This window comes from Panthera tigris, chromosome C2 (assembly GCF_018350195.1).
Source record: "Panthera tigris isolate Pti1 chromosome C2, P.tigris_Pti1_mat1.1, whole genome shotgun sequence".
NCBI classification, from domain to species: domain Eukaryota; kingdom Metazoa; phylum Chordata; class Mammalia; order Carnivora; family Felidae; genus Panthera; species Panthera tigris.
In genome coordinates, this window is record NC_056668.1 from 86,458,674 (window position 1) to 86,482,299 (window position 23,626).

General features: G+C 42.3%; 1 protein-coding gene and 1 non-coding gene across 2 annotated transcripts in view; both read right to left on the reverse strand.

Annotated features, from left to right (window-relative positions):
- USP13 (ubiquitin specific peptidase 13) overlaps nt 1–6,047 on the reverse strand; it is a 119,359-nt gene extending 113,312 nt beyond the window's left edge. Inside the window, exon 1 of the mRNA XM_042998705.1 lies at nt 5,838–6,047. Within this exon, the coding sequence (XP_042854639.1) occupies nt 5,838–6,005 (168 nt within the window). The 5' untranslated portion in view covers nt 6,006–6,047. The remainder of the gene's footprint in view (nt 1–5,837) is intronic.
- A 2,957-nt stretch (nt 6,048–9,004) lies between these two features.
- On the reverse strand, nt 9,005–9,144 carry LOC122230779. Its single transcript, XR_006207865.1, has one exon. It is a non-coding gene; the product is annotated as a U4 spliceosomal RNA (small nuclear RNA).
- Nucleotides 9,145–23,626: the final 14,482 nt, after the last annotated feature.

Here is a 23,626-nt window from a genome sequence, read left to right on the forward strand (position 1 = left end):
CAATAGCAGTAGCAGCTTCTTCTGAAACTCTCGCTGGCAGAACCGAAATCAGAATCCTCCTGTCAAAGGATTCTGGCAACTGTAGTGCCCAGGTTCCCAGCCCCTACAACATGGGAGATGGCTTAACAAAACGGGTTGAGGACCGGGAGACCGTATCCAGCCAGTATCCAACATCCAGATGCCAAGACCATCCTCGCGCTCTCCTCCCACTCAGTTCCCTGCTCCCCAAGTACTGGCGGGCAGACCTTCCCTTTCCCGGCAAAAGAGGACAAAAATCTCCCAGCCAGTGGCCAAAGGAAAAAAACAGGGTGCTAAAATTTTAGGTTCTCAGAGAAACAGCCCAGCCAGATCACATTACAGTGACACTCACAGAAGAATAAGGTATTCTCATCTCCAAAAAGGCCAACAATTCCCAGCAAAGTAGCTGTAATTTTTTTCTAAAGGAGTCAAATTCTCTACATTTTAATTTGCTTCAAAAAAATGGGCATGAGTTTAAAAAATAATGTACGTGACACATACGACTTCTATAGTTGAGCTAAGATTAACAATCAATTATTCAATCCCCACATATGTGAAAACATGAACCCATAAAAGCCACAACACAGGTGAGATGTGTTACTGAAGCAGCCAGTTGTACTTTTCTTACCTAAACTCTAGATCTTGGGTTTTCAAAGTATGACCTGTCATGCCCCCAAACCCTTAGTGATCTACAAGGTCAAAACTATTTTCATGACATGAACTTATCTGCCTTTTTCACTCCTGTTCTATCCTGAGCGTACAGGGGCATTTTTCAGAAGACTACATGACATCTGATGACATCATCAGCCTAATAACTAACAGAGTGGAAGTTGTTTTCAATTTTTCTGTCTTAATCTCTAATATGGTAAATATAAATAGAAACCACACAAAATCTCTTTGGGGTCCTTGAAAATATCTGAGTATACAGGGGTCAAGAATCTTGAGAATCATTGCTATAAAACAATGTTTTAGAGGCGCCTGGGTGGCTCAGTCGGTTAAGCACCTGACTCTTGGTTTCGGCTTGGGTCACGATCTCTCGGTTCATGAGTTCAAGCCCTGCTTTGGGCTCAGCACTGCTGGTGCAGAGACTGCTTGGGATTCTCTCTCTCTCTTTCTCTCAAAAATAAATACATAAACTTAAAAAAAATGTTTTTGTTAGTTGCTTTTAGAAAGGAACTTTTAATATGTAAACCTGATTAGAATTAGTTTGTTTATATCTTCAAAGAGGAAAAAATAAATGTTTTACTATCTTGTATCTGTTGATCCCTTAGGAGAAGGAGTTTTCTACACAGATCCCAAATTATTTTTCCCCTACAGTAACCACCATGATGACAAGTCTCATTGCCTGGAAGGCAGCACACAGTGAGTCCCTAACAGGAACTGTTCCTACAAGTAAAGGATTGCAAAGCCTTTCCCAATGGATATGTAAAACAGCCCCTACCATGAGGCCCCAGTTCCCCAGAGTTTTACAAAGACTTTCAGGAATGTGGAGAACCAGCAACCCCTAACATCACCAAGGGGCCTCAGAGCTTCAGAGAATGGGAAACAAGATCCCTCTGACAAAATAATGCTGATGCTGGAAGGGAAGGAGAGGAATGAGGCACTCTCACATCCTCTCGAGCCACCTCTGCAGCTGCTTGTCACAGCAGGTGTGGCCTGAGACCTCTCTCTTCTCAGCAGCTGCTGGTGCTGGGAAGCCTGCTCAGCCCCTCTGGCACAAATACAAACCTCGAAGAGTGAGAGCATTTCACTCCTGGAGCACCTTTGATCAACAGACCACGGGAGCCAGTGGATAAACACTCCCCTCGTCCATGTCCCAGGCGGAGGACACTGAGATACATTCAACAGTTCCCCAGGGAGTCCCTGGCTGGATTGAGCACCAGTGGTCCACTGCGGCAGCAGGCTCCATAACTCACTCTTGGATTGGCTTTCCCTTTTTCCTTTTGTTATTATTCCCTTGGACGTTCTTCCTCTTATGTTCCCTGGGATACCCTTCCAAAATAAACTGCCCATGCTAAGCTCCTGTCTCAGTCTTTCAGTTGACCCCACCTAAGACAAGGCATAAGATAAGCCCTCCACATCCAGACAGGTGGGGAAGGGACATAGCACAACAGTGGCCCTCCTTGTCCCTATTCCTAAAGCTTGGCAAAAAGCTTCACATCTAGCAGATGTTTTAAAACTTCCAGTTAAGTGAAAAGAGAAGGAAGTGATGACAAACTATGGAAGACAGACTGTAACTAACTGCTCTGTTGTATGACATAGACTCTAAGTAAAATGGGCTTCAGAGAAAGGGATGAAGTCTCAAGTAGAAAGGGAAGGCTGAGAAAGACTCCCGAAGATGATCAAGAAAGGAAGGTGGCTCCAGGAAAGGAAATATGAGTCTTAGCCACTGGAGACCCAGAGACTGGCCTCCCCAGAGCTGGCAACCTAGAAGCTGAGGGGAGGCAGGACAGAGTGTATGCAGATGAATGAGGGATTCGACAACCAAGGAGAGAAGTAGAGTTTATATGGTGGTCCAGGAAGGCTTGTGAGAAAAGTGCAGACCAATGTCTTCACTTAACCACACCAACCTTTCTATATAACTCTGAAGACAAACACTTGGGCTTACAACCCGTGACTGACTCTCTTTATCTCTTTCTTTTCTTCCCATAGTGATTACTACTTGGCCAGGCACTCTTCACATATTAATTTATTTAATCCACAAAACAACTCCATGAGGTAGGTTCTATTATTGCCCCCATTTTACAAAGGGAGAAACTGGACCACAGACAAGTTACACAGCTGGGAGACAGAGCTTGGGTTCAAACCCTGCCAGTCTGGTTCTCTCTCTCACATCTGTCCCCCACAGTCAATAAAGTCACCACATTTTACATGATAATCCTACATGATTCCTTTCACACTGTTTCTTATATGTTGTATCCTCAGCATTTTCAGGACCTATAACCACATGTAATTCATACATTTCCTAGGCATTAGTTGAGTTCCTGGCATATACATATGCCAGATGCTGCACCAGCAGCTGGGGATAAAGATGCAAAGTCCTCACTCTCCAGGAAGGTCCCATTACACATCTTGCAAGATGAACCAAGTCATGGAGAGGTGAACCTGTAGGTCAAGGTGAGAAGATGGGCCTGGGATGAAATTGGGATGAATTGGTAGGTGAAGAAAACAAATTCTCACTCATTCCAGAAGTGTTACTGAGTATCTGCCATGTGCAAAGTCCTAGAAGACAGGAAGGAAAGGAAGGAACACTGAAATGTTACCATACAGTACAACCCAATCCTCATACCCACACAGGTGAGGAATAACAAAGTTGTTCACACCACGCCTGAGACATAGTAGACACATAATAAAAAAAATGACCAATGTAGTCTTCCTCTAACTCCACTTTAAATCACATAACTTATAGTTTTCCATAACTGACCACATAAAATCAAGATCCTGTTGTAGGTATTCAAGGCTCTCATCGTCTACTCTCTACTTACTTGGTTCTGACCTCACTACTTATTAAATCAATCTTTTTCTTCCCAATACATCACAGGCAAATAAGGAGAACATATTCACACTTTACGTGTCTGCCCATGTGATTTACCTTTACTGCATGTTGGTCTTTTTTATTTCTATCCCTCTTTACCTATGGCTAGTTTCAAAAGTATCCAATGCTGGGATGATAATTTTTTCCACTCACATGGTTTTGGCCTTTCCTCTACCACAGTCCTATGGCACTTGTAGATTAAAGCCTCTGGTGTGTTTGGCACCAGTGGATTTAACTGTTTGGCTCTTACAGTTGAGCATGTAGGAGCTGGCACACAGTAGGTGCTCAAGAACCTGTATGTGATTCATGATGAAGCAGTATCAGAGAGAAAGATCTTGCGTTATCATACATAGTGTTTTGACATCACTTGTTATAAAACCTTCTTTCTCTTTCTCCCCATAGATAATGAAATATAATGATTCATCAGCCTTGTAAATAAGCCCAGTCTCCCCAAGGAACTACTGTGACATGAATGAAATCATCATTTTACACTGGACACGATGCTTCTAGAATAGTGTTTGGCACACAGTTAACTCCCAGTAACTATTTGTGGAAGTGAATTAAAACAATCAGCTTTTTTTTCACACCTGCCACATACTATATAATGTGGTAAAGATTTTTAATACCAAAGTTTTAAGAATTTGAAGAGCAGCACAGATCAAATACAGTAAAAGTAGCTTTATCCACTCTACATGTTGTGCTACCCTGAAAGACTAGGCCACTCTCTTCTTCTTGGACTTCACAATCTGTCAGTTGCTTAAGTTAGGGAAGACCATCATCCCTCTCCACCCTCAGGAGCTATTAATGGGAACCTGCCCATCACTAGACACAAAATCTGAAAATGGCATTTTCAAATACTTTGTGGAGAACAGGATTTAATGACACCGCTGATAGTCACTTTAAGTAGTGTGATCACAATACGTAAGTATTAAATACAACCATCTCATTCCGCTTAGACCTTTTTGAAAGAAAATAAATAATGAACGAGAAGCAAAATTTTTATCCCCCAAATGATCTGAAATTAGCATAAAAGAAAAACTAAATATCCTAGAGAGAGGATATTAATTCTGGGACTCCAATGTATAACAAACAAATATGCTCTGACATCAGCCAATATCAACCCACCAGATAATAAAGGATACTTTGGAAAATTGGCCTCTCATTTGGTTTTTCTTTTTTTTCCCCCTCCAACGATACTCTACATAATGTGAATAAAATGTGTTAGACTATTGTTTGAAACCTGCCTCAGTCCCTCTAATCCAATGCACCTCCCGGTTGCATTGAGATCTGCCGGTGACACATGAGATCTAAAGTGGGTGGATAAAAATAACCTGGTCCTCAAAAAGACATGATAAACGCCAGACAGCTGAGTCACTTTGAAGCCCATCTGACTCTTGAAAGGGACATTCACCCTCCTTTTCCTTGTCACACATATACATACCACCTGGTGAAAAACACCACCAACCTCCCTGGGTGGAAGGCGGTGATCTGTCGTAACTTCCCCCTCCAGCCTCAGGTCACAACCCGCGACTAAACTTTTCATAATTTATACTAATGCATCTCAGCCCCAGCTACTCATTTAGAAGAGGAAGGGGAAAGACTTAAAGGAACCGTAATAATCCAGTAGACCCCCTATTTCTGCTGCCCAATTGGAGGCACCCGAAGGTTTCCTGTGACATTCTAACGGGAAGAAAAGGAGTGGGGGAGCAATGCAAAGTGGAGATAGAAAAGCTCAGCGAGGAAATCAGAATCGTCCAGGAGCGGGAATCCCTGGGCAGAGCAAACGGTCCCAGAAAGAGAAGGGTTGTGCGTGTCTACGGGGGATCGATGCGGTCCACCCGCCCGCTCTCCACTCTCGCCCCGGGGAGGACGCAAATCATCCGCAACGTGCAGTTCAGATCAGGGAACTCTTCCATTGGATCTACCTTTCAAACGGTGGCGGGGCTGGGGCCAGGCAGCTGGGAGCCGGGGCCAGGCAGCTGGGAGCTGGGGCCCAGTCAGCCTAGGAAGGCTGGCGGAGCTAAGCCTCGGCGACCCAGTGCTCAGCTGCAGCAGCCTCGGGGAAAGGAGCGCCCGGCACGCAGCAGGCGCTCACTAAGTGTTTTCCGAACTGCAGTGCCCCTGAGCCAACTCCGCCGCCGCGGGAGGAGGTCCCCCGGCTGCCACTGCGCATCTTCTCCCCCGGCTTCACGTGCCGCCCAGTTCCGCGGCTCGCGGCCGCCACAGGCCGCTGGCACCGCGACCCTCCCCCGAGGCGCCGCGAGCGCCGCCGAGCCTCACTTACGGGGGAGTCGTACGAGAAGGCGCACTCGTTCTTGTACACCCTGTCCCCCGACCTGGGCACGCGGATCGTGGGCATGTGGGGCACCAGCAGCTCGCCGATGTCTCCCGCAGCCATCTTCCTGCTGCCGCTGCCGCCCGGCATGCCGAACAGGGCGCCCCGGCGCTGCATGGCCGCGGCGCGCACCCGAGCCGAGCCGAGCCGAGCCGGAGCGCTGGATCTGCCCGCGGCGGCGGCGGCGGCGGCGGGCTGCGCGGGCGACCGGGGCCGAGCCGGGGCTGGCGGGCGGAGCGGGCCGCGGGGCGGGAACGGGCACCGGGGGCCTGGGGCGGACGAGCGGGCGTGGGGGGGGGGGGGGGAGAGACGCTGCTATTTTTAATCCAATGGCGAATCGCCGGCCCAGCTGCAGCGTCAGGCGGGGCGCTGGGGAGCGCCAGCCGCAGCGCGCCGGGGAGGGGGCGCTGGAGAGGGGCCCTGCGCCCCGATCCGGCTCGGCAGCGGGGGGCGGGAGACTAACCCCCGGGGCGCGGGCGCGGGAGCCGGAAGCGGGCGGGGGGGGGACACCCCCCTCCCGCCCCCGCCGACGGGCCGCGGTGGGGCTGCCCCAAGGTGTTTTCTACCCTAGATCGTTAGGTTGCGAAGGGGCAACTCCGAGGCAGCTAACACAAAAGGCAGAATTGGGGGGGAGTTAACAACCGCTTGCTTTTAAAACAGCTGAAGATAAAAGCGGGTACTTCCCCTGCCTGGGTAGGGATAGGATTCGACGTGCAAATCGGGATTGCACAGCTCCGGGCCCAAATCTAAATTTGCGCTTTGCACTTAGGTGTTAACCTCACTAAACCTTGTTCTTCACTTTTTTAGCATCTAAAGCTTATTGAAAGAGAATAGAACAGGATCCAGTGAGGATGGACATATATTTTTGCAATAATACAGATTTTTCCTACGCATGGAGAGGAAGATCAAGATTTTTTTCGGGGAGGCTTTATATTTTTCTCTTTGGAACGTATTTTGCGTGATGTATTCGAGGCTTCTGCGTTGAACATTGAGTAGCCTCGTTTGAAGATCTTATTCAGACACACATATTCCTGTCTTGCAGGTCCAATTCCTCAAAATAAATAATGAAGGGGGGGGGGGACTAATTTGCAAACTAGCTTGCCCTACAGCATACTCTTATTTTCTCCAAAAAAAATTCTTAAAACAGGTTCAGTTCCGCTGAGGTTCGCTAACTACACGCAGTGTAAAGGGCGGTAATTCCTGACAACTGGAACGCAGAAATAGCAAGAAATAGTGAATAAAAATGCTTATTTCTATAAGCCTCTCCCAGATCAAATGGTCTTTAAAATATCGGTTTTTTTTTCTCCTTCCCATTATTTCTGTTACTCTGCGTGATTCTGCAGATGTGCGGGTTCAGCTGGGAGACAGGAAAGGTACCTGGAATTTGATGTGAAACAGGCAGAGATGAACCCTCGCTTGCCCAGCTCTTCTTTTTATTTTTTTTTTTTAACGTTTTATTTATTTTCGAGACAGGGAGAGACAGAGCATGAACGGGGGAGGATCAGAGAGAGGGAGACACAGAATCTGAAACAGGCTCCAGGCTCCGAGCTGACAGCACAGAGCCCGACGCGGGGCTCGAACTCACGGACCGCCAGATCATGGCCAGAGCCAAAGTCGGCCGCCCAACCAACTGAGCCACCCAGGCTCCCCGCTTGCCCAGCTCTTCTAAATTCTCATACCATCAGGCAAGGCTCAAGCAGACTTCACATCCAGGTTCATGGATGATGCTTGCTTGTCTAATTACAGGAAAAACTTTACCCAAAAGCACTCAAAACCTACAGTTTAAAAATTTTTTAGATTAAACGCAATTTAAATCGAGACAGTTTTTCACCCTTCAGACTGATAAACATATATTGCGTTGGCCTGGGTATAGGAAACAGGCCTCATATACATTGTTGGTGGGAGTAAAAACAGTAAACAATAACAATATTACTGACCATAATTTGATATGCATATACTGTTTCCAGTATATGATGCTGCAGATGACCAGGAATTCCTCATCTAGACATTTATGCTACCAATAACTTCACACTGTGTAAGGATATTTGTTAGAGCATTGTTCATAGTAAAAAAAAAAAAAAAAAAAATGGAAACAGCCTAAAGATCCATGTGCAGGAAGTGGTTAAAATACAGCACTGTTGAGAAGAAGGAAGCACTTGGTGTGTGGTGATGTGGAGCAATATCCAAATCACATTACTTGAGAAAAAAAAGCAAAGTGTAAGTCGGTGTGCAAAAGCAAGGACTTATGCAAGGCACTCTGGTACACCCTGCATACCACAGGCCTTCCTTGCAGGTGGTTGCACCTGTGGTAAATATTCTATCTATACACATCCAGAGGCTACTACACACACACACACACACACGCGCGCGCGCGCACACATAGTATATGTGTGCGCATGCATGTGCATGCGTGCGTGTGTGTTTCTGTGTATTTGGCCTTCAGATGTTTCTAGAAGACTACATAAGAAACTAATGACAGTCAGGCTCTATGGAGAGGAACATAAAGCCAGAGATTAGAGAGCGATCCACAGCCAGTCTTTACCTTTCTCTAGAAAGGTACGTTTTTATTATGTGTAACTATTACTTTAAAAAATAATTAAAGTAGCCTGGGTGGCTCAGTCAGTTGAGCTTCCGACTTTGGCTCAGGTCGTAATCTCATGGCTGGAGAGTTTGAGCCCTGAGTTGGGCTCTGTGCTGACAGCTCAGAGCCTGGAACCTGCTTCAGATTCTGTGTCTCCCTTTCTCTACCCTTCCCCCACTTTCCCTCTGTCTTTCTCTCTCTCTCTCTCTCTCTCAAAAATAATAAAACTTAAAAATAAATAAAAATAAAAAAAAATAATAATTAAAACTCAATTATACACTCTAAGTTCAATAATCAGTTAACATGTTTTTGGTATATTAGGTTCACATACTTATATTGCTTTTAAGATGTCATTGCAAATGGGTAAAAACCAACATACATTTTGGCAAGACTGGAAAGACATGTAAAATTTAAAGAGTTATGTTTAGAATTTGGTTATAGGATTTTGTTTCTATTTTCAAAATGTCTTCAAAGATATTACATTTGGTTTATAATATAAAAATGTACCAAGACAAAAAGAGAAACTTCACTGAAAAAACCTGGACCAATTACAGAAACTTTTAATTTAATTTTACAAATTCTACATATGAATTTATAACCAGAAAAGTTTTCAACCAGCAATAATGGTGCTTCATGTAAACCTCATTGGCACCAACACTGCCACTGCCCAAAGTTCAACCTAACTATTTTACTAATGGACCAGTTTCTGCATGTAGATCTTGATCAAAGAACAGGAATAAAGTGATGATGGGTAAACAATTTTCACTTCCAACATAAGTTCACAGTCCTTCTGAAGAGATGTCAGAGAACCTAAGACTAAGAACTAACTTGTGTCCCATGAAGTATTCAGTCCACCATGTCACTCTACTGCTCAAAAGCCTCTTTGTAGGACATTGGCAGTGAGTTTGCCTCCCATGGCCTTGCATTCAAGGACCTCACTCTTTGGCACTCTCTCAGACTTGACTCCCACACCTTCTTCTGGTGAGGTGGATTATATTGTACCCAGGGATACATGTACTTGTCTCCTAGCCTTTGTTGAAAGCTCTCCACTCTCATCTGTGTCTTCTCAATCCTTTCAAGCCTTTTCTGACTGTTCCAACCTTCAGGGATGGGTCTTAAATGCAGACAGCCCCTACTGCCTGTGCCTATCATCGCATACTGCCATGTGACTTCTTTTGTACTGTTAATTCGTCTTCATTCCCTATCCTTTCCCTCTCTAGAGATAATACACTGTTTGAAAGAAACTCTTTCTTAGGATCCTTGCACATTGTGGAAACTCAGTGGAATAGTGCCCACCCATAAAGGTACTGCTCTGTTTATTTTGGGCACCCAATAAGTATCTACGAGGTGAATGACTCACATCTGTGACATTGTAATAGATATGTTTTGCACTCAGCTTTGTGTTTTATGTAAAATACATTGTTTCACAAATGCTGTTCCCAGAACTGACATGGGTTACATTAAAACATGACATGAATGTTACTGTGACTAATGCCAAAAAGGGGAATTGGGGAAATCTACAGAGAAAAAAGATATCTTAAGTATTTCAATTAGTAGAATAGCTCTTGACCTCAGATGCCCTCCAATAATGCTCAGTGATCTGGTAAAGCCATATACGGTGATAGCTTGTTTTGGGGCATATCCATAAAATTTTCTATCCTGGCAGCTAGCCTCCACAAGAAGCACGGGTTATTAAGTGTAAAAACAATAGATCAGTGCTTGAGAAATGTACTGCTTTTTCCATTTAAGAAAATCTCTAGGGACTCCTGGGTGGCTCAGTCAGTTAAGCATCCAGCTTTGGTTCAGGTCATGATTCTTGTGGTTCATGAGTTCAAGCCCCACATAGGTGTGTCTCCTGTCAGCACAGAGCCTGCCTTGGATCCTCTGTCTCCCTCTATCTCTGCCCCTCCCCCCCTCAAAAATAAACATTAAAAAAAAGAAAATTCTATATTACCATCAAAAGTCATGTTATAAGAATATTCATTGACATGGAAAAATGTTCACTATAATGCAAACTTCAAGAATTGGTAATAAATAAACATATGCACTATTATTTGTTTAAATACATATACACATACACATATATATAGGCATAGCATAGAATAGAGATTAGATTGGAATGGGTCATATGTTAATGGTAGTTATCTCTAAGTGAAAAAAAGAAATTTTGTGCTTTTCTGTGTTCTTGCAATGTTTTACATTAACTATCCATTTATTTTTTTTTAAATGTTTATTTATTTTTGAGACAGAGAGAGAGCATGAACGGGGGAGGGTCAGAGAGAGAGGGAGACACAGAATCTGAAACAGGCTCCAGGCTCTGAGCTGTCAGCACAGAGCCCGATGCAGGGCTTGAACCCACGGACTGCGAGATCATGACCTGAGCCGAAGTCGGTCACCCAACCGACTGAGCCACCCAGGCGCCCCCATTTATTATTTTTTTAATAGGGGAGATAATAACTTTTTATACCATCACTGATTATGTCAATTTCTTTGCCACTTGCCCTCTTTCTTATCTGTTTGTCCCTTTCACCACGCATATAAAACTAAACAAGTTTCTTATGGACAATCTGCATAAGTAAAAGGTAGGTTCACACTGGAATGAGCAAACTCCTTGAACAATTCTTAACATCAAGATGAGATAAGCTGTTAGTCAATTTAAAAGGAAATCTGAGATCCCTGTTCACCTCTTGGGGTTCTGTGATGTGTAATACTCACCACAGTTCTTCCAGAAGCCTGACTCATAAGTTACTCATAGAGATAGGTAGGCATATTGCCTTTCAGGCCAGTCTGACACCATCCGTACTCATGTCCACTGTCATTTCCATGTACACACAGGAAGACATGTCCTCTGCTCAGGTGTAGAAAAGACTATTGTAAACACAGTAAAACACACACACACACACACACACACACACACACACCATGGGGCCACAGATTACTTTTCAGACTTCCTAGTAAATGGGCAAAGCAACCTAAATATGATACATACTGGCTCCAAAATCCAAAGAAACTCATCAAACATTGTGCCTCATTGTTAGTGATAGGGAGCTCAAGATGAAGAACTTAACCTTCATTTTTCTATATTATTAAACTCCCCTCCGGAATTTCACTGGGATGGCAAGCCCCTGTATTTCTCAGAATATATCTCCTATCCTCTGTCACAGGACATCTGCCACCTCCTGCTCCCCAGGTCCTGTCTGCACATTGTCATTACTGTCGGGATTAACATGATGTCCTGTAGATGCTGATGGCCAAGACCAGGAGTCGGTGCACTGCGGCCCATGGACCAAATCCAGCCTGCCATCTGCTTTGTAAATAAAGTTTTGTTGGACTCCAACCACACTCATCCATTTGCATATCATCTATGACTGCTTTTGTGCTATAACAGCAAAGTGCAACAGAAACCATATGGACCCAGGGTATTTATATCTGGCCCTTTATAGAAAAGTTTGCCAACCACTGGTCAAGATCAATACAGGTTATACGTTATGATCCAGAATCAGAGAATTGGCATCACTTTAGACTTGTGCTACTTACCTCCATATGATGGCAAACCTGTTTATCTAAATGGAACAAATGCTTTCACCAGATCAGTAGCTGCAGAACAAATGCCAGGAGATGTGTTCATTTGCTTCAGTAAGGAGATCATCTCTAGAATACCAGCTAAGTTGAAATCACCACCCTGTTAACTTTACCCTAGTCCATCAGCATTCTCCATTCTAATGGTGAAAATAATAGGAAATGATGGGAGAAAGAATGGGAATATGATAGCAATCATCAACTCTGTGTCTTCCTTGTCTTTGATATAGTTTCACTGGAAGAGCAGCTTTATTTCATGTTTACACTGTTGTTAGGGAGAGAAAACACCAGTGGCTCCCTCTTGGTTTTTCCTACTCTAGTAATGATTACTCCAACAAGGAAGGGAGCCATTGTGCAGATCCTACAGTTCACTAAGGTCATGTATTCCAATAATACTTTCAAGAGCTAGAGTACTATCTACAGGATGAGCTTGGGTCCCTCTCTGCCTACCATGAGGCAAACAGGAGTCAGAAGCTCACACATCAGGGGCACCTGGGTGCTCATTTGGTTAAGCATCCAACTCTTGATTTCAGCTCAGGTCATGATCTCACAGTTTGTGGGATCGATCCCCGCATCAGGCTCTGCACAAATAGCATGGAGCCTGCTTGGGATTCTCTCTCTCCCTCCGTCTCTGCCCCTCTCCCCCTTTCTCGTTTTCTCTCTCTCTCTCTCTCTCTCTCTCTCTCAAAATAAATAAACACTTAAAAATAAATAGGGGCACCTAGGTGGCTCAGTCAGTTGGGTGTCAGACTTCAGCTCAGGTCACAATCTCACAGTTCTTGAGTTCGAGCCCCACGTTGAGCTCTGCTCTGACAGTGAAGATCCCACCTCAGATTCTCTGTTTCCCTCTCTCTCTGCCACTCCCCCACTCATGCAGCTCTTTCTCTCTCTGCATGAGAGAGAGAATAACATAAACATTAAAAATAATACAATAAAAATAAAAATAAATAAAATAAAAATTACAAAAAAACGCATAAACTCACACGTCATCTATTCCCAATAAGCCTCTGCTCTGGCAGATAAGAGTGGCATTCCACCAGGCTATAGTTCTCATCAGAGCCAGTTTCCAATAGTCTCTGAAAAGTTTGGATATTTCTCATTCTCCAGGACACAGTTACTAGGGGAGTGGTTACAGGGAAGGCCAGAAGGAAGGTGCACAGTGTCCATATTTGGTAATACTGTAGTATCTTTCTTGAGGAACCCAACCTCTTCTTCAATCAAGAAGCTCTGTGGTAGGGGCACATGGGTGGCTCAGTCAGTTAAGCGTCCGACTTCGGCTCAGGTCATGATCTCACGGTTCGTGAGTTCGAGCCCCGCATCAGGCTCTGTGCTGACAGCTCAGAGCCTGGAGCCTGTTTCAGTTTCTGTGTCTCCCTCTCTCTCTCTCTGACCCTCCCCCGTTCATGCTCTGTCTCTCTCTGTCTCAAAAATAAATAAACGTTAAAAAAAAAAATTTAAAAAAAAGAAGCTCGGTGGAACCAACTAACTCCTGTCTGTGACTGTGACTGTCTAGCATGGTGGCTTGATGCAGGTCTTTGCTTGCTAAACTTGGATTTGAGGAGGGTGGGATACATCTTAGTGGAATGTCCACTGCTTGCACTCCCAGGAGCCCCACGATAAACTATAGCCAGAGTTATCTGTGAATTAGCCGTTCCCTAAGATCTGTTAATGCCAGCTTTGCTCCTGGCAGTGAATTACTACCACCCGAGGAATCTCCCTAGGACTCTTAGCCCCACAGAGATCAGAAAGCCCACTTCAGGGAAAACTCTTGTAAGAAGCACTCCGACCTGTTGGAATGATTAGTAAATTGCTTTTGAAAGACTCTGAGCCCCATTGGAGATATATTTGATAGGTCAGATTCAGCATTTCTGTGTCTTCAGTCCCTTCTTCTATGCTATGCCAAGGGACCTCTAACCGTTTTGTCATCCTTTAGCATGAGTCAGCATCTGGGCAACCCAAGTTTGTATTAGGATCATGCCCATGCCAATACATTTTATACAGAATGCCTGCTGAGTAAATACACATTGATCAAATTGGCTTGATCCAAATTCATGTTTTGCCCTGCTTGATTAAATATCCTCAAAATTCATTCCCACAAATATTGCCACATTTTATAGAATTTGCTGATCCCCATGATTCCTTTGACTATAGCTGCTGAATTCTTTCCACTCTGATTCTGCAGTTTACTCTTAGGGACCACGTTGAGTTATCAATGAAAACAGTTATCAGTAGAAAACACTGCAGGGGTGCCTAAAGGGAACAATGCTAATGAGATTCTGAAAGGAAGTGTAGCTTCCTTAGAAAAGGAAGTTTAGAGGTGGAGTTCAGAAGGATTTCAGAATTGGGGATTCTCCATGTCTCCTACATACTCCTAGATTTTCCACGTCACTTATGGGGACCGTACTCTTTTCTCATCTGTGCCGTAACATGAACATAAAATAAGTGAAAAGAAAAGTGAGACAGCACTTTCAAAAGTTGGATTTGATTTCTGGACTCTCATTCTGCAGCTGCAAGCAGGAAATAATCATTTTATCATGGTCACATAAATACTTTGAGATTCATCCTATTCCTTAAAGACTGTAAATATTTGAGCATGCCCATCTCTTGCATCAAAATTGTCCAATGTCTTTTAAAACAGAGCCCTGGGGCGCCTGGGTGGCGCCCAGGCATATGTACATATGTATATATGTACATATATACATATACATATATATACATATACACATATACACATATACACATATATACATATATATATACATATATATATATGTATACACACACACACACACACACACACACACACACAATGGAGTATTACTCGGCAATCAGAAAGAATGAAATATTGCCATTTGCAACTATGTGGATGGAACTAGAGGGTATTATGCTAAGTGAAATTAGTCAGAGAAAGACAAATATCATATGACTTCACTCATATGAAGACTTTAAGACACAGAACAGATGAACATAAGGGAAGGGAAGCAAAAATAATACAAAAACAGGGAGGGGGACAAAACATAAGAGACTCTTAAATATGGAGAACAGAGGGTTACTGGAGGGGTTGTGGGAGGGGGGATGGACTAAAGGGATAAGGGGCATTAAGGGATCTGCTCTTGAAATCATTGTTGCACTATATGCTAACTAATTTGGATGTAAATTTAAAAAATAAAACTAAAAAGAGAGAGCATAAAAAAAAGAAAAAGGAAACCAAAGCTGGAGGCTTTGTTTCTTGTGCAGAGAAAGAGGGAGACAGAGGATCTGAGGCGGTCTCTTCACTGTCAGAGCAGAGAGCTCAATGTGGGGCTCAAATTCAAGAACTGTGAGATCTTGACCTGAGCTAAAGTCTGACACCCAACCCAGATCAATGGAACAGACCCACAAACGTATGGCCAACTAATCTTTGACAAAGCAGGAATGTTTTTATCTGCTCACTAGATGAATAAAGAAAATGTGGTGTATATGTATATATATATAATGGAATATTATTCAGCCATAAAAAGAGTGAACTCTTGCCATTTGAGACAACATGGATAAACTTGGAGGGCATTATGCTAAGTGAAATAAATTAGACAAAGACAAATACTGTATGGTATCACTTACATATGGAATCTTTAAAAAACAGAAAAGATGATTTCATAGAAACAGTGTGGTGGTTGCCAGGGACCATGGTGAGGGAAAAGTGAGAGCTGTAGGTCAAAGGACACAAACTTCTTGTTGTAAGATGCACAAGTTTGGAGGATCTAATGTACAGCATGATGATTATACTTAATAATATGGTATGGTATACTTAAAATTTGCTAAGAGTAGATATTATGGGATTTTGCCACAAAAAGAAAGAAAAAAAGAAAGAAAGAAAGGGAGAGAGAAAGAGAAGAGTTAATTATGTGAGACAATGTATATGTTAATTATCTTGATGTTGGTAATCATATCACAATGGGTATATATATCATATCATCACATTATAAGCTTTAAATATATATGAAAAAAAGAAAAGAAAAAAGAAAAGAAGTTTCTCAAAAATGTTTGTTTTTAAGAATGTTTATTACTGTAGAAATATTGCTAATTAATTTCCAATAACCATCTCCTTCTCCCTTAGAAAAATAAACTGTCTAATATGCTCAGAAGGAAAACCATATGTTCCAAATTTGCATCTCAGTGCATCTAGTATGTTCTAGACATTAAGATGTAAGCAGAAGGTTATGCCTCTCTGATGCCCAGCATCTGGATGTGACGCCTGGAACTCCAGCAGCCATCTTGGAACTTGAGGTGACCCTAAGAATGGAATCCAAGTGTGACAGAACATAAAAATTGAAATACACTGTGTCCTTGAAAATACCTTAGAGCTGCCTTCTTCTGAATGGTCTTACATAAAAGTTAAATAAATTTTTATCTTTTATCTTGTTTGTCACCTTTTTTTGAAAGGGGTAGTCAGTGGGTGATGCTCCATTACAAAGAGCTGAATACAATTTCTAAATGGTACAGCTACTATTAGAAAATTCAGACCAAATTTTTAAAACTCTGATGACTTATTATTTAGTACTAAGTAATTATACTTAATTAAAAGCTCTTATGATCTCATGACTTGTACAATATACTATATAACAGCTCCCTAAAGATATTCACTTCCTAATTTCTGGAATTTATAAATATTGCCTTACATAGAAAAAAAAAGTTTGTGCTTGGCATGTGTGATTAAATTAAGGATCCTGAGATGGAGAGATGATACTAGATTATTGGAGTGAGCCCTAAATGTGATTACAAATTTTCTTATAAGAGAGAGAGCAGAATGAGCTTTGACATACATAGAAGACGAAAGGGCAATGTGATGATGTAGGCAAAGATTGGAATGATGTGGCTACTAGCCAATGAATGCTGACAGCCACAAGAAGCTGCAAGAGGCAAGGACAAGTTCTCTCCTAGAGCCTCCATAGGAGCATGGCCCTGGCAACCCCTTGACTTCAGCTCAGTGATACTGACTTTGGGCTTGACTTCCAGAACTGTGAAAAAATAAACTTCTGTCATTTTAAGCCACCATATTTGTGGTAATTTGTCACAGCAGTCATAAGAAATTAATACCACTTTATTTTTATTTTTTTGGTGTTTACTTTTGAGACAGAGAGACAGAGCATGAGCAGGGGAGGGTCAGAGAGAGAGGGAGACACAGAATCTAAAGCAGGTTCCAGGCTCTGAGCTGTCAGCACAGAGCCTGACATGGGGTTCGAACTCACAAATGGGAAGATCATGACCTGAGCGAAGTTGAAGGCCTAACCGACTGAGCCACCCAGGTGCCCCAAATTAATACCACTTGAATTACCTCTCTACTTCTCTTCTAATAAGGAACTATACTTTCTTCTATAAATTACCTATTACCTTTTCAACTCCTACCTCCCAGCATCTCATGCCCGACACATCACCAATGCCCAAAATATAGTTGATAAATGTGTAAGTCCATACTTTTCCCTTGCTTACCTAAGATGCAACGTTTCACAAACAATATACACAGGGTTAATTGTCAACTGCATGACACAGGTCACAGTTAGCTTACTGGGGGAATGCACAAAATAAATTCAAAGAACAGACTAGTTTGACAAGAATCAAGGATCCAGGAAGTTTATCATTGAAAAGAATATGACATTGCAGGAAGATTGGAGAAGGGAAAGGACTTTGGGTCTCCTTCTTACAGGCAATGGAGGGTCACTGAAAATGGTGAGTAGGAAAGTGACACACATGAAACTGACCTTTGAGGAAGATGAAGTTGGTGGCAAGATATGACTTAAGTTGCAGGGGGACAGCAGCTGGTAGAAAGAGCCTGCAGGGAGATATTGTAAGAGTGCATGTAGCAAGAATGACCAAACCGGGGGAAGCCAGTGGAAATCATGTTATGTGAGAGAATTTGCAAAGTAAAAATCAACAGGACATTGATTTGGGAGAGTGAAGGCCAGCACTCTGCTCCCAGCTGTGACTATCCAACTGTGCTTCCTACCTATATCACCTGAGAGAATTAGGTAACAACTCCATACTGTGTCTCTTCATCTGTAGAGTGTTCAGAAGATAAAATATATATATATATTTTTCTATGGATGAAAAAAAATATATTAGAATTGCACCTTCCCTCTCCTTCGCACATTCATTAATTTCTGTATTTTTTTTCAAACTCAGACGTCTCCTAAATCCTCCTGAAAGGATGCCATGACAAGAGACCACACTGGGAGAAAGCTCCAAAGTATGGAGGAAGTTAAGATGTGCTAATGAAACTTCTGACACATACGTGTGGTGTCAGTCATTGTAAACTGTGTTGTATCATTTCCAATGTCATCTTGACAGCCCCATCAAATTAAATAGTTTGCAAGTACAGCTTAAATAGATGAATATTTCTCAAGAAACGTATGTCCTATGAAATTGGCAAGAGAAGAAGGACAATAAAAGGATGAGGAGGAGGGGGGAGGGGAGAGGGGGAAGGAAAAGAGAGGGAGAGAAATAGGAAAAGAACAACATATTAAGCTTCTGTTACACCTCGGGCTACATATGTGTTATATCATTTAATCTTAGCAAAACCCTAGAGGTAGGGCCAGTTATTCTCCCCATTTCACAGATGAGGACATCAAGACTATACAAGATCAAATAACTTGCCAAGGTAACACCTCTAGGAAATGAAAGAATCCAAAGCCCTAATGCCTGCCCTTTAAGAAGCTTATAGTTTCAAAAAGAAGAAGAGGAAGAAGAAGAAGAAGAAGAAGAAGAAGAAGAAGAAGCAGCTTATAGTTTCATAAGACAAAAGTTAAATACGTGGCACAAATGAAGAAACAAGACAAGACAGCATGGAATCAAGGAAGGTCCATGTTATATATTACATTATTTGTTCAAACTTGTTCATCCCTATTCTGCCCTTCTCATGCTTCCCTCTGGGTAGAATAGGGTTATCAAAGGTTGATTGAAGACACGTAGTGAAGAGCCCAGCAGACTCAAAGCTAACTCTCAGCCCTTAAGACTAAGAAATAGTTTATCATTATCATAAGCCACTGAGATGTTGGGGTTGTTACCAGAGCAGAAGCTGACTGACACAGACCTAAATGTACAATATTGTTACTGGTATTCAAGTTTCCAGCTAAACTTTATTCTTCTTTCCATTTTTGCCAAAACAAAAAGCAATATCCCTTTATCCTTTTTTTTTTTTAAGTTTATTTATTTATTTTGAAAGAGAGAGGCAGAGAGAATCCCAAGCAAGCTCTGTACTATCAGCACAGAGCCTGAGGTGGGGCTTGAACTCATGAACCATGAGATCATGACCTCAGCCAAAATCAAGGGTCGGTTGCTTAACTAATTGAGCCACCCCGGTGCCCACCCCCCTCCTATTTTTAAAGAATATAGACAAAAATGTTTCTGGAACTAAACATTAGTTCACTCAGATAGAAATGGTCATTACATTTTCCCACCATGGTGGTCCTAGAAATAGAAACAACATGAAAACATTGAGACAAAACAAAGTTACAAGGAGTAAAGCACAAAATCATCCAGAATTCTTTCATTCAGAGCTAACATTATTAATAATAGGTGAACTTCACTCCGGGTATCTCTCTCTGTATATCTATGGATTAAAAGGTAGATGGATGGCTAGTCAGAAATAATTTCTTAAAAATGGAAACACATGATACTTGAAGTAAGCTTGACTTTTCTACCTATAAATGATCTGACTTTCCTGCCTGGAAATTTCCCTACCCTCATGTTATTTTTTATTTTTTCTAATCCAACACGGTTTTATCAACTACAGTCACCATGTTATACGTTACAGTCTCAGTATGTATTCATCTTATAGCCAAAAGCTTGTACCCTTTAACCAACCTCTCCCTATTTCCCTCATTTTTAAGCCCTAAATACTATTAAATTAGAATACGTTTTAGCACCTATTTTTTTAAAAAAGTTTTTTAACATTTTATTTTTTGAAAGACAGAGCACGAGCAAGGGAGGGGCAGAGAAAGAGGGAGACAGAATCCAAAGCAGGCTCCAGGCTCTGAGCTGTCACAGAGCCCAGCGCGGGGCTTGGACCTGAGCCAAAGTTAGACGCAACCAACTGAGCCACCCAGACACCCTCATTTTAGCATCCATTATTTCCTAGAACATAGTATGTCTTTTTTAGCATTGGCTTAGTTTCTTCCTTCATTTCTTAGAAATTCCCTTCTTACCTCTCTACCTCAAGGATTTTAGTGCTTGCTCCTATTTCAGGTTGAACAAATGTGGCATTGGGCCAAAGGAGGGCTTCCCAAGAGGCTTATTCTCACTGCCTTCTCCAAGGAAGTGAGCTACTAATGCCAGTGTCCTTGGGTTCTTCAATACCTGTTACCATATTTCTGCTACAGCATGTCCCCCATCTCTTTCTCACTTCCTTCCCTCCCCAAAAATGTTTGACCTCGAGTAGGTAAAAATGAAAGGATACTCATGTCTGACTTCATTCTCTTTCTCTTTCTCTCTCTCTCTCTCTCTCTCTCTCTCTCTCTCTTCCCCCTCCTCTCCCCTCTCCCTTTCTTTCTCCCTCCTTCCCTTTATTCCTTCAAGGATCTGAGGTCTTTTCTTTCCTGTTTTGACAGGACTTCCCTTACTTTCAAGTTGGCATCAATCTTCCCCTTTTACTAGAGTCATAAAATGATGCTACAGTTATGAGAGCACAAAGTGTATAATAAAGATTTTTAAGAATCTACTTCCGATCCCTATGCATTCCTGAGAGCACAACATCATCTTTGGATCTCACATGTCACTGTTGGTGTACTGACATGATGTCCAGAGAAGACACAGCAACCTGGAAATCTCCCTTCTTAAAAATCCAACTTTTGAAAGATTTTCTAAAGTATTTTGCTATGGGAGCAAAAACTGTGGTCTCCAAGTAAATGCAACAGAGCCGTGCTTCCTTCTAGGTATAGGGAAAGGCTCTGGTGCTGAAGAGCAAGAACACCATGATATGCAGGGGCGCCTGGGTGGCTCAGTCAGTTAAGCGTCCGACTTCAGCTCAGGTCACGATCTTGAGGTCCGTGAGTTTGAGCCCCGCGTCGGGCTCTGGGCTGATGGCTCAGAGCCTGGAGCCTGCTTCCGGTTCTGTGTCTCCCTCTCTCTCTGCCCCTCCCCCGTTCATGCTCTGTCTCTCTCTGTCTCAAAAATGAATAAACGTTAAAAAAAAATCTTAAAAGAACACCATGATATGCATAACAAATGGAACGACATCTGGAAAACAATCCGGCTAAGGAGAAACCATGGTCTCATATGCAGGGTAAAGTGGTCTTCATGTTTCCCAAGAAGGACTCTGAGACGAAAGATGCACAGCTTGCCAAAAAGTTGCCAGCCACTGCTTATGTTGATGCCACAGCTCCATGCAAGGTCACATACTCAGTCCAAAACTGAGTCTGGGTCTGGGAAAACTTCCTTTTTTCCAGCCTTGAACATCACAGCCAATGTCTCAGGGATAACAATCGAAAGCCTGAGGGATGTGCCCCTGAATAAGACAATTGAAGGTGAAGGTGGAGCACAGCAAAGCCATATTGCCGAACATGTTGAATATTCCCTTCAGGTCCATCACCCAGCAAGTGTTTGACAAAAGCAGCTCTTACAACCCCAAATGCTTTACATTCTTCCTTGCAGCAGGGAACCTCCAATGCCGTCAGCATTTGTGAACTGGTTCCCCCAGATGTTCCATCAGCACCCCACTCTATCATCAGTGACTGTAAGTGGGGCCCGACTGGCTCTGTGGAGACCAATTTCATCCTTAACATGATTTGGACTGGCAATGGTTGACAGAAGCAAATGTCAGGGAAATCAAAAGCTCACAGTGAAACAACATCAGGCACACAAGAAAACGCGTGATGAGGGAAGACAGCTGAAATAACCAACACACAAAGACGTGCCTGCAAGGCTTCAGGTCCTTGAATTCTCAAACACAGAATATAAAATAACTATGATTATCGTGTTCAAAGAAATGAAAGACAGATTTTTAAATGCCTACAGGGAACAGAAGACTACTTTCTGAAGAAATGTGTTTTGTTGGCATTAATCATCTTTTATTGCAATTCAATGAAGATATCAAACAATTTAGTAAACAGTGTCAAATGCCAAGATCTGGAATGCTGAGCAAAGGTGTAAGGTCTGTGCTGAGTGGGACATAATATGTTGAGAATTCCAGTGTCAAAAGAAACAATCTGTGACAACATCGTACCATCAGGTTTTCAACAGACTTGAAGACTTTACACCTTTAGGCCTTGAGGAAATTGATGCCCTCTTACACAGTCTACGGGAGTATGAATTGGTTCAACATCAACAGGAGGGCAACTTCAAAGTCCAACGTCTAAAGCCTAAAAAACATACTCTTTGGCTAAAATCTCCCTTCTGGGAGTTTCTTCCAAAGAAAAAATTAAGAATGCATGGAAAGGTTTAATTATGATATTAGAAGCAATATAAATATCCCAAAATTAGGGATTGCTAAATAAATTATGCACATCCAAGGGGAAGGAGGAGACTGGGCACTTATAAAGAACTGTGCTAGAATGAAAGTCACTTTGCTGTGTACCAAAGCCAGTCCTGCCCCTTCCCCTCTGAGACAGGTGTGCTTTTATTTGTTTATTTTTAATTATTTTTGAAATATGGTAGAATTTTTATGTTTATTTTTTAATGTTTATATTTGAGAAAGAGACAACACATGCACAAGCAGGGGAGGGGCAGAAAAAGGGAGACAGAAGATCTGAAGCAGGCTGTGTGCTGACAGCAGAGAGCCTGATGTGGGCCTGCCACAAACTGTGAGATCATGACCAGAGCAAAAGCCAGACATTTAACCGACTAAGCCACCCGGCTGCCCACCCACGTGCCCCTGGTACAAGGTTTATTTGATGCAACCTTAAGCTACTTACTTTATTTAACCTTCTGAGCCTCAGTTTTCTTATTTAAGTGAAAACAGTCATATCTATACTCCAGCATTATTGTAAGAAATAAATAGGATAAAATAGACAAAGTGCTTAATTAGTGTTTGCTATGTTTTAGACTCAGTAAGGGGTAGCTACTTCTAATTCATTTTTTTAAAATGTAAAACACAATAAAATAGCATCACAAGAAGTTGGATATTTGAGAGAAAAACTAATTCCTCTACCTTATGTCAATGATTTTATCTCTTCTTGTTTCACTTTTAGATTTTGTTCACATTTGCCATCATGGTGGGCATACACTTATTTCTTTTGCATATTATTTAAAAACTTTTAAATTTGAAAGTAATACAAAATAAAATAGTACAAGGAATGTTCACATACTCTTTACCCAGATTATCCAGAATTCTTGTACTTCACATACTTGAATTTGCTCTCACTCCTGTGTGTATATAAGGGTGGTAAGTGAGTGAAACACACATACGTACACACACACACATACAGATATATAGATATACACATATGTTGCATTAGTCTACAAGTGCTGCCAGAACAAAGCACATAGACAGAGGGACTTAACCAACGGAAAACATTTTCTCACAACTCTGAAGGCCAGCAGGCCAAGATTGGGGAGTCAGCAGCATTGGTTTCTCCTGAGGCAGCTCTCCTTGGAGAAGGCTGTCATC